Source organism: Poromitra crassiceps (genome assembly GCF_964638095.1).
Source record: "Poromitra crassiceps genome assembly, chromosome: 1".
NCBI classification, from domain to species: Eukaryota; Metazoa; Chordata; class Actinopteri; order Beryciformes; family Melamphaidae; genus Poromitra; species Poromitra crassiceps.
In genome coordinates, this window is record NC_139623.1 from 33,486,884 (window position 1) to 33,500,294 (window position 13,411).

A 13,411-nucleotide genomic window follows, 5' to 3' on the forward strand; every position below is an offset into this window, starting at 1 on the left:
TGGCACTGATCTGCATCTGATTGCATGCTCGCTCTCCTTTTCATTGCTTTGTTTGAACAGATGAGGGATGTTACAGACACGGAGGATGAAAATGGTGAAATTACTCAAATTAGCGTGGAGGATGCCCCCTCAACTTACAAATCGATCGCAAAAAAATTATTGTTAAAATATCGTATCGTTATCATAAACCCAATATCGTGTATCATATCATATCGTGAACTGAGTGTATCATGACACCCCTACTATGTTGTATATAAAAAGGCACGTAAACTGCGTTTACCCCACACTACAATCTAATATACAGCCCTGAAACACACACACTTGCGTGCGCACACACACACGCGCGCACACACACATGCCTCCTGCAATGACTACTGCTTGTAGAATGTGCAACGTCACTCCTTTGAATGTGTGTTAAACATGTTACCAGTTGCTACTGACTGTAATAAAAGATACTGGCACATGTCATTACATCATAAGTATAAATAGGCCCAATTAACCTGACACTACATGTCTGTAATCGCTTGACCCCCCTCTTAGCTGTCATTATTCCTTCTTGGCGTGAAAACCTTAAAATCTTTCCAGCAATCATATTGTGTGTTAAAGGCAAGGGGGGAAGGGCACATTCCATTACCTGCATATTGTTTTGATATGTCCCCCATGTTCCTTGAGTCATGAGCACCCCTGTAGGCACAGAAGACAGGACGCTGTCAGGGAAGAGGATGGGGCACAGCCCAAGCACAGGAAGAGGAACTACTTTAACATGTATAATAAATATACTGATAAATAAGATACTGTAGCGATCTGTTGTCCCTAGCCAGCTGCTATCCTAGGCCAGTGGTTCTCAAAGTAGGGAGCAGGGACCCCCAGGGGTCCTTGAAGGGGTTCCAGGGGGTCCCCAGCAATAAGGGTAATACTTTATTTTCACTAGAATTCCAACCATGAGGAACAAAGTGACAGTATGACTATTTTGGTCATGGGGTTCACACACTTTCTGTAATAAAAGCCCAATGAGTGCACCGGGCCCAGGTGCACCCAATCAGCATAACGACCCCAACCCCAGGCTCCTGCAAGACAGGGCCAGGAGAGTGGGAGTGTCATCACAAAAACTAGAATCTTATCAGATGGGGTAGCTAAGTTGGTACAAAATCTTATCAAATGGGGGTCAGTGGTCTAATTATTAGACCACATTAGACACATATTAGACTCTAATAATATGGGTCAGTTTAGGGTCCTTGACGTGAAAGAGTTTGAGAACCACTGTCCTAGGCGACGGTTTATATTGCCTTTGAATATGCCAGGTAGGCCTAGTCATAATACATTGACCAGCCACTGCTGTGCCTGTGTGCCACCATGCTTGTTTAGTTGTCCACTTGTCCTATGTTCCCTGTCTGCAGCCTATCTACAGTGTAAATGTGCAGTGGTAGATTCCCTGCTTACCAACACGTTGGTTGCAGGTTCGAGACCCCGTGTTACCTCTGGCTTGGCCGGGCGTCCATACAGGCACAATTGACTCTGTCTTTGGGTGGGAAGCCAGATTGAGGTTATGTGTCCTGCTCACTGTACTAGTGCCTCCTCTGGTCGGTCAGGGCTGCTGTTATGGGGGAGGGAAACTGGGGGGAATGGTGGGAATCCTCCCACGTGCTACGTCCTGCTGCTGAAACTCCTCGCTGTCAGGTGAAGAGAAGTGGCTGGCGACTGCACATGTATCAGAGGAAGCATGTGCTAGTCGACAACTCTCCCCAGATCAGCAGAGGGGGTGTGGCAACGACCGGGACAGCAGGGGGAATTGGCCAAGTACAATTGGGGAGGAAATCGGGGGGAATCCGAGGGGGGGGGGGGAAACGTCTCTAACACATGGTACACTGTTTTCTTCCTTCTCTGCTCAGCATAGCCCCTGTTTTACTCAGTCAAACAGTCCTCCACTCTTTCTTTTGGCTACAATCTTCCACTTTTGGGGGGAGTGCAGATAGGCCAGTGGATTTGCACTGTGGCCTTTAGATTTCTGCTAATACACTTTCTAGTCACTCTGCCTGGCTTCCAGAGTCAGGTGGAAAAGTAAGGAGGAGCTGTACTTTGGCCCCTGTTGTGAGGCCACAAGCTCGGGGCATGACTGCCACCTAGTGACGGCTCAGGGCAGTGAATATAGAGGCTTTTCCATTTCCCCTAACTTGACTTGTAAAATAGTGCTGTTTCCTCTTGCCTCTGATCAGATAGATGGATGCAGAAATCGCATGGTGGCAGGCTTGCCTAGTGAATGGGGAGACTGTTCTTGAGTCAGAGTCAGCTTATTTACCATCTGCAGTAGAAACTATATTGGATATTCTACTGCAGATTGTAAATACTCTGACTCAGAGACCCGAGTTCAAGCCCTTGTGTTGTTCACAAGCATCCGCCCTGCCGCAGTGTCCTGAGCAAGGCACTGAATCCCTATGGGAGAATTCCCCTATGGGAGTCAAGTCAAGTTTATTTGTATAGCACATTTCATACACAGAGGCAATTCAAAGTGCTTCACATAAAATGGTTGACAGGGGGGAAAAAGAAGAAAAAAAGAGAATAAAATGGACATTTAACACATTGAATGCCAGCCATGTTTTCATTCCTGTAGGTAAGTTGTGCCAGGGGTGTTTTTGACGATTCTGGCTCATTTTAGAACAGCCGAGGATTCTTTTCTGTTAAGAATTCATGAACATCAATCATCTAAAAATAACTAATAGAATGTGTGCTTTCTCTGTCTAAAAGAGTTAGTTTGCAGAGTTAGTAGTTATGTAGATATTAGCCGTTGAGTACAGCATGGTTTCAGCGTCTGGAAATTTATTCAGAGATAAATGGCTTTTTGTGAAACAGTCACTTTAACCATTCATTTTTGGCATCAGTAAGACCGTCAGACATTCTAAACAATAGTTTTGAACAGTAATTTCCTCCATAACAACAGGAAACACCCCTCTCATTCAAACTCCTCCCTCCGTGTGTCTTCTCCTCCTTCCTCCTGGCTCTAGAGCCAGGAGGAAGGAGGAGCGTGTCAGAAGCGCGTTGTGCTGCCTGCCTGCCTGTCTGCCTGTCGGGCAAGACGAGTCTGAATTGGATTACTGTAAAATCGCGTCGCCATTTCCTTGAATGGCTTGCTTCCGCGGTGTGTGTGTGTGTGTGTGTGTGTGTGTGTGTGTGTGTGTGTGTGTGTGTGTGTGTGTTCGCGCGTTGCTGCGCGGCTCTGGGGGGAAGGGATCTCTGTCCGTTCTGTGTGTGTGTGTCCGGGCTAATGACTGTAAAATCGCCAAGCCATGTCCGCGGGAGGCGGCTGCTTTTGTGGCTTTTGGGTCCCGTGGCTGTGACTTCTCTCGGTCTCTGTCGCCACTTAGTGGTCGGTAAAATAGATTACACACATGCTCTTGCTCCAAATAGTTATCTCAGAGATGTAAAAGGGGTTGATTGATGTCCCACTGTCAAAAAAAAAAAATCTTTATGTAAGACGAGTTAGTCCGTCCTTGGCACTTAAGCGCTGGATTATGTAAGACGAGTTAGGTCGTCTATGGCACTTAATGTGTTAAAAGCATCACAACAAAACTTTAAAAAAGAGTATAAAAAGTGCATTAAGCAACAGGCGCAGCAACTTATAGAGGACTCATTGGGTTTGCATAATAGAATAAATCAATTTATCTATATTTAGTCCCCCGACATCATAACTATATAAGAAACATGACTACACACACATAAAACTCAGGTCTGGGTACGGCGTCCTCTTTTAAGCTCCCCTTACGCGTGCGTCCCTCCTGACGCATCACCTCACCCTCTTGTGAGTATATCCGTATTACGGAACCATCCCCCAGACCTGCAGCTTTTAGCAGTAATTGCAATCATCTATGTTTTAAAACCAATTGTATAATAGTGATTGAGAAACAGCTGTCAGCAGTTAAAAGCGACGGTAAACATAAACGTCTTTAGTCTATTTTTAAAAGTAAGTAAAGTTGGGGCAGATCTGAGGTCTTCAGGTAATTTGTTCCAGCTAGCAGAAGCATAGTGGGTAAATGCGGCCTTCCCATGATTTGATTTGATCCTAGGGACAGTTAATAAGCTGGACCCTGCTGACCTAAGAGGTCTAGACGGTTCATAGCGTGGGAGCAATTCAGCTATGTATTTTGGGCCTAGGCCATTAAGTGATTTATAGACTAATAACAGTATTTTAAAATCTATTCTATGACACACTGGCAACCAGTGTAAGGACTTAAGAACTGGAGTGATATGATCAGCTTTCTTAGTCTTCGTTAGAACTCTAGCAGCAGCATTCTGAATGAGCTGAAGTTGCCTAAGTTCTTTTTTGGAGAGACCAGAGAAAAGGCTATTGCAGTAGTCTAACCTACTATAGATGAAGGCGTGAATTAGTTTTTCTAGATCCTGTCTGGACATGTAGCCCCTAATTCTTGCTATATTTTTAAGATGATAAAAAGCTGATTTTCTGATTGACTTAATGTGGGAGTTAAAGTTGAGATCGGAATCAATAATAACGCCAAGATTTTTGACTTGATCCTAAAGGCCTAAACAGACTCGTCCGTCCGCCTCGAATTGGAGCCGTCTCGCCGTCTGCCGGCGCGGCGATTGAGTGCAAGGCAGTCTGAATGAAATTGAATGTAACGTTCCCAATTCTATGTATTAAATTCTAAAAAACGACCCTCAACATTTGGCAAGGCTAAGCCACACAACTAGTTCGTTATAATCTAACGTCATGCTTCGAAGACGACTTTACGATGATGAGGACGGTAAGGACTGCTGACGTCACGCACGTATCGTCGCCGCTGAGTCACATTTTCGAGCAGCCCCCGTCAGCCGACGGCGACCCCTCTCCGTATGATGGCGCTCCACCCGCCGCCTGCCATAAGGCTCTGACGGACGAGTCTGTTTAGGCCTTTAGGCTTCAGGGATCGAGACTCAAGGCATGCAGTGATTTTAAGCCTTTGTTCTTTGGGACCAAATACGATCACCTCTGTTTTGTCTTTGTTTAGCTGTAGGAAATTCTGGCACATCCAGTTATTTATTTGATCAATGCACTGGCACAATGATTCTATGGGAGCATAGTCAGCTGAGGAAAGAGTTATATACAACTGAGTGTCGTCTGCGTAGTTATGATAGGCTACTTTGTTTTTTTGCATAATTAGGCCTAGAGGGAGCATATAAAGGTTGAAGAGAACGGGCCCCATAATGGATCCTTAGGCACCCCACAAGTCATCCTAGTTAGGTCAGATGTATAATTGCCAATGGAGACGAAGTACTTCCTGTCTTGAAGATAGGACCTGAACCACTGGAGGACCGTACCCGATAGCCCAACCCAGTTTTCCAGTCTGTCCAATAAAATTGAGTGGTCAACAGTGTCAAATGCAGCGCTAAGATCCAGTAGCACTAGAATCGAATTTTTGCCTGAGTCTGAGTTCATTCTAATGTCATTTATGACTTTAGTAAGCGCGGTTTCTGTGCTGTGATGGGGGCGAAAGCCTGATTGGAGTTTATCTAGGAGATTATTTGAGGTTAGGAATCTATTGAGTTGTAGGTAAACAACCTTTTCAATTATTTTGGCTATAAAGGGGAGATTAGATATTGGTCTGTAGTTACTGATTACCGATGCATCAAGGCTACGCTTTTTTAGTAGGGGTTTAATAACTGCAGTTTTCAGGGACTCAGGAAAAGTGCCGGTCAAAAGGGAGCTATTAACTATTTGCAATAGGTCCGACGACAGACAGTTATAAACGCTTTTAAAAAAGCTTGTTGGAAGGGTATCGAGACAGCACGAAGATGATTTAAGGCCTTGCACAGTTTCCTCTAAGATGTCGTGGTCGATAACGCTGAACTGGGACAAATTTATCGAGCTAGGGATCTGCGGGTAGGATAGGTTAACTGAGCATGGCTGAGCCACGTGTAACGTATAGGGCAAGCCGACTTAATATAAGGCCAGGGTGCAATAATGATAATTGACACGGAATGTATACGGTACTTACTCTACGAATTGTATTTTGCTACTGACATTCTACTTATTTTTTGCTTCTATCGCATTTACTAGTTATTCTATGCTATGTTGTGTTTTTCTGCTTATTTGCTTATATTGCATTTACTACTGTCTATTTTATGTGTGTTCTGTGAGCGAGCTACTGTAACTTGTCCCAATTTCCCCCCGGGGATCATTAAAGTCTTTCTGATTCTGATTCTGATTCTGATGATGTCACAGCATTTATTGGTGTGGAGCCACTAATAGCCTGCCTGATATTAATAATTTTGTCCGTAAAAAAGGCAGCAAACTCATTACATTTGACAGTAGAGAGAAACTCAGGTGCTACACAGAGAGGCGGGTTAGTCAGTCTATCAACTGTGGCAAATAGAGTGCGTGCATTGTTCACATTTTTGTTAATGATATCGGAAAAGAACGATTGTCTCAACCTTTTCAGTTCGAGGTTGTAGGAGTGAAGGATTTCTTTGTAAATATCATAGTGAATATGAAGATTAGTTTTCCGCCATTTACGCTCAGCTTTCCTGCAATCTTTCTTTTTGCATCTAACGGATGCAGAATTTCGCCAGGGTGCTTTAATCTTGCCAGACAGCATTTTTAACCTAACAGGCGCCACGCTATCAATAGCATTCAGGATTGTTGAATTGAAGTTATCGAGAATGTCATTGACAGAAGCTGATGTAGGAGGAGATAAAGAAAATGTCTCCATAAACAGCGCGCTGGTGCCTGCATTAATGTCTCGTCTTTTAACGGGTTGTGACCTATTAATAATCTCAGGGGAGATTTCCATTTCAAAAAAGATGCAAAGATGGTCAGACAACGCAACATCAATAGTCAACACAGAAGAGGACTTAAAGCCCCTAGTAATAACTAAATCCAGGGTATGGTCTCGGTTGTGAGTAGGCCCTGAAACATGTTGAGACAGATCAAAAGTGTCAAGTAAGATATTCAGTTCTTTGGCAAAATTATCATTGGGGTTATCAATATGAATATTGAAATCCCCAGCAATAGATATACAGTCATGTTCCATGAAAATTAAGGAGAGTAGATCAGCAAATTCAACGAGAAAGCTGCCTGAGTATTTTGGTGGTACGATGAGAAGTCTCCAAATGTTACCTGCTTACATTGAAACATATCGGAAAAGACAATCGCTACTCCCCCCCCCCCCCCCCCCTTATCAGCTCTGGGAGTGTCAATGAAGCTATAATTAGGCGGTGCTGATTCGGACAGAACAGCGACTCTGTTATTCATATCGAGCCAGGTTTCGGTGAGGAACATTAAATCCAGATTATAACTGGTAATCAGATCACTGATGACAGCGATCTAACATTAAGGAGTGCGGCTTTAATATTTTTAGAGCCTGGAACTTGTATCGTTTGCTTTACAAGGGGAATGGAGATTAAGTCTGATTTAGAGACAGATCATGTTGAGGGGAAAGTATTATGTCTGTATGAAGTCAAGACAGGAATCGAATGGAAGTCAGTATTTACGCCGTAGACAGTTTCAATGCTAGACTGCTGTGGGACCTTGTTCCTATCGGAACAGGCCGGGTTGGTGGGGGTGCTGGTCGACGCTTGTGGACTGGCTGAGAGCAGACTTGGACCACGGAGGGGGGGGGGGGCAGATTGGAGGGGCTCTTGGACAGGCGGGGGTGGGGCGTGTCGACGCTTGGGGGACTGCTTTTGGGGGAGGGGCAGAGAGCGTGGTGGAGAGAGGGTTGGGGCGGGGGGGGGGGGGGGTGCAGGTAGGAGGCAGTAAGGGAGGGGGTTGAAGGGGATGTACGGGAGGGGGCTGTGGGGGGGCCAGGTTTGGGGTAGAGCGTGGTGGAGAGAGGATGGGTCCAGGGGGCGGGGAGCAGGTAGGAGGCAGTAAGGGAGGGGGATGTAAGGGAGGGGACTGTGGGTGGACCAGCGTTGAGGTCGGGGGGGTAGAACGAGGGGGAGGGTGTAGCAGGGGGCTGGCTGGACCATATACCGCTGGACAGGGGGACTGAGGAACCAGTGTTAGTCCTGCACTAACCAGCGCATTCAGTCTACTGGAAAATGGTCGGGGGGAGGGGGGAGGGGAGGGCAGAGAGGAGGAGGAGGGGGCAGCATCCTCCACTTCATCCTGGAAGCAGAGAGGAGGAGAGGAGGAGGAGGCGGCAGCGTCCTCCACTTCATCCTGGAAGGAAGACGTCATGGTTGGTTGTTGATGAACTGCGAGTTGGCGGAGGGGTGTAGAGGCCCCGAAGGGGGGGGGGGGGGGATGGGCTGAGATAGCATGCATGGCAGTGGATGTTTCGTCTAGTCGGCTGACCTCGAGTTGTGGCAACAAGGATTGTTGTTGATGAGACGTGTCGTCTGGTAGCAGAGTGACCTCACGGCGAGGGTTGGAGATAGTGGAGAGGGGGCGGGGGCACATTCCTGGCCCTGGAGTTATCAGATGTTGGATGATTGATGTTGTAGATAAGGTTGGCAGTAAACAACCTCGCACCATCTCTATTGAGTTTTCCATTATCACGAAAGAGGTATTTGCGGTTCCAAAACAGGTTGAAGTTGTCAATATAGTTCACATTGTGCAGGGGGCAGACGGTTGAGAGCCATGTACTTAGGCCCAAAGACCTACTGAACTTGTTGATTCTATGTCCAATTGGGGGCAGCGGGCCACTGATAAATGCTTCAATATCCAGGGAGCCCAAAAGCACTAGCAGATCCAAGAAGTCACGTTTTAGTATTTCTGATTGCTCTTTGAGAATGTCATTTTCTCCGACATGTAAAGTAATCTTGTTTACTCTCTCCTTTAGGCACGCATGGCGCTGGATAAAGGAGCTCAGGCTGTCATCTTTGATGTCACTGATGATGCCAACGCTGCCACTGAGGTGAGTACTGAGGCACAGCTATAGATATTTTCTATTAGTATCTAAATAACATAATACTCATAAGGCGCGCTTTATGGTCGCTGTAGTGAGCACGAGGGGGCACGAGCCAAATATGATGTCATCGCGCTGGTCACATCGGGGGTGAGGCCTCCGCAACCGCTAGCTGAAGATTTTTCTAACAGCGCATGCTCCCGGGGGAGAGACAGGGAGGGAAACGAAATGAAGAATTAAGTACACTTTAGCGGTGTTTTGACCACATTTCTTGACCCATGTGGTAAAACGGAAGTTTTGAATAAAACAATAGTTCATAGAGATTAGCGAGGCCCTCTTTAGGCTTTGCTTAATGGATATATCCTCACGCGACAGTGTTAGACTAAATACTTTTTCATATTTGGCGCTATTTGCCACTGACACGCCCCTTAAGGTGTTCCTCATTTAGGTCCGTAAGCAGGCTATATAAGCCCCACTCGCTCTACTATCTGCTCCCAATAGAATCTTCACTATTGTGGAGCAGTGTGCCTTGACCTAAAGAGGGCCTCGCTAATCTCTATGAACTATTGTTTTATTCAAAACTTCCGTTCATATTCGATTAGCTCCACCCTCTTTAAGCTTCGCTTAATTGATAAGGGCGGAGCTTGATCGGTCAACGCACACTGCAACACACTGGTCTTGGTGGCTATCAACGGATCAAAGCTCGGTGTCAGTGACGCGTATGAGATCGTGTTAGGGCACGCCCCCAGGAAGGGGGAGAGACCAGGGGCCCGACAGGCACTATCCCCTATTAGCGCTTGCGCACCTGTTTGCGCGTGCCTTAAAGCAGGGAAGATAGCAGTCCGCCTTGCGCCAGTGTCCAGGTGTTATGGCGAGTTTTGCACCCCAGCGCCGGCAGCATCCCCACCTCACGGGAGCATATTGTAATGATTTATACAGAAATGTAACTGTTTAAAAGTGATATAATAGACATGACCTCCCTGATTTTTAAAACAGCCCCGAAATATGTTGGGGATGCAATTCTCGGCGGGGATACGGAAACGTTGGCACATGTCGCAGACGCAAATTAGAGCTGTGTCAAAATCATCTGCGGCCCCAAATGCCTGCGCAAACGGGATTTGGGCGGTCTTAACTACCAGAATTATTCACGGGTGTGGCCAGGCAATCCTGGGCATTACGTCAATCAAAACCAATCAGATTCCCGTCTCGCAATGGCTGTTTGCGCGAGGCGTGCAATATGCTGTAATTCTCTCCATGCGTAATAGAGTGTACTCACTCGTGCGAGGACAGAGAGAGCTTATTGACAGATCGTCTGTGGTGCCAACGACCCTCCGGGTTATGAAGGTAAATAGCCTATGTCCATTGTCCAACAAGTTTTCTCAATTAATTTCCCTCTTTGCGATGTGATAAAAGTTTCTCAGTGAGTCATAGTTGATTGCCTCACTGAATTATCTGCTAATACCCCATTTTAGCAGCATCATTTGATGTATTGGCGTGGCAAGGTTGTGCGTAATGACATATCCAAAAGGAATTCTTCTTTGCAGTGCGCTGCGCTGCACGGAGATTACGGTGCGCTCCCAGCGCAGCGAGGTACTGTATTTGCGCATAAAAGGTCCTTTTCAAAGCTCTTAGCGCAAAGTAATTGCGCGCTGCTAACGATAGGATAATGCCATCCATCCCCACATTTTAGCACTGAAATGCCTGCTTTGGCATGTGGCAGCCCAGTACAATTATCACAGGCATGTGCGTGTGTCCGCCCCCAATTTGCATTGTGAACGGCGTTAAACGAGCGCAAATGCTAAATTAGCGCTTTTGGGAAGATAGGGCCCCAGGACACCCCCATATTGTATACATAACACTCAACAAGGGGCTGTGCCCGGGGAGTAGATGTGTTAAAGTTCCCTTCACATGTATTTCTTTAACAGGGGAAAAATGTCATATTTCGAGCCTGTATATATGATTGAGGGAGGGAAGCCTCCAGGAGCATAACATGTTGGAGAGAAGTGCAATGTCTGTTCCCAGGAACACTGTTTGGGGAAAAGCATGCATGCACATTGTTTTCCCCCCGATGACTTCTTTCAATCATGGGAGAAAACATAACCTTGGAAGAAGAGGGATGGAGGCGAAGTTGTTGTGTGCTCCAGTCCCTCTTTCCTGGGGAACCAGGAGAGTTCTTATCCTAGACTAGAGTCACTTGCCCACCTAGTATGCGCCTAATCCAAAATCTGGTTAGGTCAACATTCTGAGACAGAATGGGAGGGTAAGCGTAGGAAGAAAGGATCACCTGCTTTCTTGTGCGCTCAGCACTGAATGTGTTGGGGAGCATTTTGAAAATATCCCTTAGTTGTAAGAGTGGAATGCCATGGCCCTATCGAGCATTTTCCGAGGCTCTGCCAGGGTTCGGTTCCATTCTCAGTATAGGCTTTACTGATGGCATCACAAGCCTTCTCAGTATAGGCTTTAGTGATGGCATCACAAGCCAGTGGGAAAAAGCGCTCTTTCCTTGGAACGAGTGGAACCCGGGGACTGAATCCCGTGGTGGACCAAAACAGTTGTTGTGTCCGCCTGATGCTTTACTGTGTGTAAAGCATATGGGATAGCGAGCGTTAGGGCATGGACGGTGTGCCCTTTCCTCTGCAGAGTCTCTATGAGGAAAGGGGAAGAAACCCCCTTTAGGGAAACAGCTTCTTTAGGTGAAAGGAGCTATTCAGAACAAGGAAGGATTTGGTGGCAAAGTGGCTGCGCTTCCATCCGTTCTGATGGAGAGGCAGGACGATGCCACAACAGTGCGCACAAGTCACTAACCTTTTTTCGGCTAATGTAAAAGCCAACAGGAGGGCGATTTTCAACGAGAGCGTTTTGAGTGAATTTCGTCTATTGGGTCAAAAGGAGGCACCCAAAGGTGCGGAAAACCATGGGCAGATCCCACTGGGGAATCAGTGGGCCGGGGCGCTCGAAGGGTTTACTGCGTGGCAGGATGAAATTGCCACAGGATAACCTTTGGTGGTTCTGAGGCTACATTTATATCCGCCAGGGACTGTAGGTATGATAAATGATGGACAGAACATGATGTGGGTTCTACTCCTCTTTTTGCGTGCAACGTTTGGAGACAGGTGCGCGCAACGTTTGGAGACAGGTGCGCGCAACGTTTGGAGACAGGTGCGCGCAACGTTTGGAGACAGGCCTGTCTCGTTAAACGTTCCCGTTCAGCGGCCAGCCCCACAGGCGCTGTGATGTCAGCAGAAGCTGGGGGATAGCGCCGTCTAGCTGTGACAGTGCGTTTGTGCGATAGGGAGGGGGCGCTCTTCAGGATTTCCCTATCAACAGCTGGGTTAGTGTTGGAAACCGTGGCACGCTCGTGTGCTCTGGTGCCGCCAGTGTAATGGACATGAAACTGCGGCCCGAGTTTCTCCCTTTGGAAGAAAAAAGCTCTGAGAGATAACAGGTTCCGCTGTGACCTAAGTCAACCTGTCACTCGTTATCTCTAGGCGCTTTAGCGGAGTGGGGGGGGGGGGCATTGGCTCAAGACCCAGAGCTAGGAGAGGTTTATTATCAACGCTGTTTTCTTCTGGAGGGAATTTAACCTGTCCTGCCAACAGACCGTCATAACGTTTGTTTGGCTTAAGTCAGCACAAAACCACGGCTTTTCTAGGGCCGGGGAATGTGTGAAATGATATCCCAGTCGCTTTTCGTGAAGGGGGAAACATTTGGCTCGAGGACCCTGAGCTAGGGGCGCATTTTATACTCTGGCGGGGAGTGTACAAGTCCTAGCCACAAAACCGGCGTTTAACGCTTGTGACAGGCTTATGAGAGTGCTTGTGGAACATGAGTAGAAGTAGCGATTCGCTCTGTGGAGACGGCACATACAAGGCTGAGAGAGGAATTTTGCTCTTTATTAAATTCTGTCGTGGCCCTAAAAAGGGCCTTTCGAGGATGTTCTCAGCCTGAAACTCATGTTCCCAGCGTCCCGTCACGCCCAAAAGCCTATCTTGGAGGTCGGGTGGAGGGTGTTTCTCCGGCAGTGCTGGGGTCATTTGGCCAGGGCCGAGGTGGAGGTGGGCGGCCTGGAACAGCAGAAGGACGGACAGCGGTGCACTTGCGCTCCTGTGCCGGAGCCGCCCTGGAAGGTAGGTGGAAGGGTCATCACTCGGTTAGTACCGATGAGGGAGAGGGCTGTCGGAGCAGGGCTCCCTCTGCCGGTATGCCGTTACCGAACTCCAAGTGGGGAGAAAAGAAGAAGCCGAGTCATCCTGGGAGCCGGCTTTCTTTTGCTTCTCCCCGCCAGGGAACTGCTGCCGGCTGATTGCTACCACCGTTTGCCACTGGCCGCTCATATATGTTGCTTGATTGAAGCGGGGTTCTCTCAGGAAGAAGCAGAGCCGTCCTGGGAGGAGGCGTAATGCTTTTCCTCACCGGTTAACACTGCTGCCGGCTGCTTGCTCTTGCTAGTAGTTCTCTGAGAAGTCAAGTCTCTTCGAAGTCGTTGTGAAGATTATGGGAGCAGATAGGAGAGCGAGCGGGGCTTATATAGCCCGCTTACAGACCTAAATGAGGAACACCTCAAGGGGTGT

At 47.4% G+C, this 13,411-nt stretch overlaps 1 protein-coding gene across 1 annotated transcript in view; it reads left to right on the plus strand.

Moving 5' to 3' along the window:
* The window catches only part of rnf43 (ring finger protein 43), a gene marked incomplete at its 5' end in the record, with an annotated part of 205,817 nt that overhangs the window by 170,574 nt on the left and 21,832 nt on the right, over positions 1 to 13,411 (plus strand). The window contains one exon of the mRNA XM_083650084.1: positions 8,775 to 8,849. Coding sequence (XP_083506210.1) covers positions 8,775 to 8,849 — 75 coding nt within the window. The remainder of the gene's footprint in view (positions 1 to 8,774; positions 8,850 to 13,411) is intronic.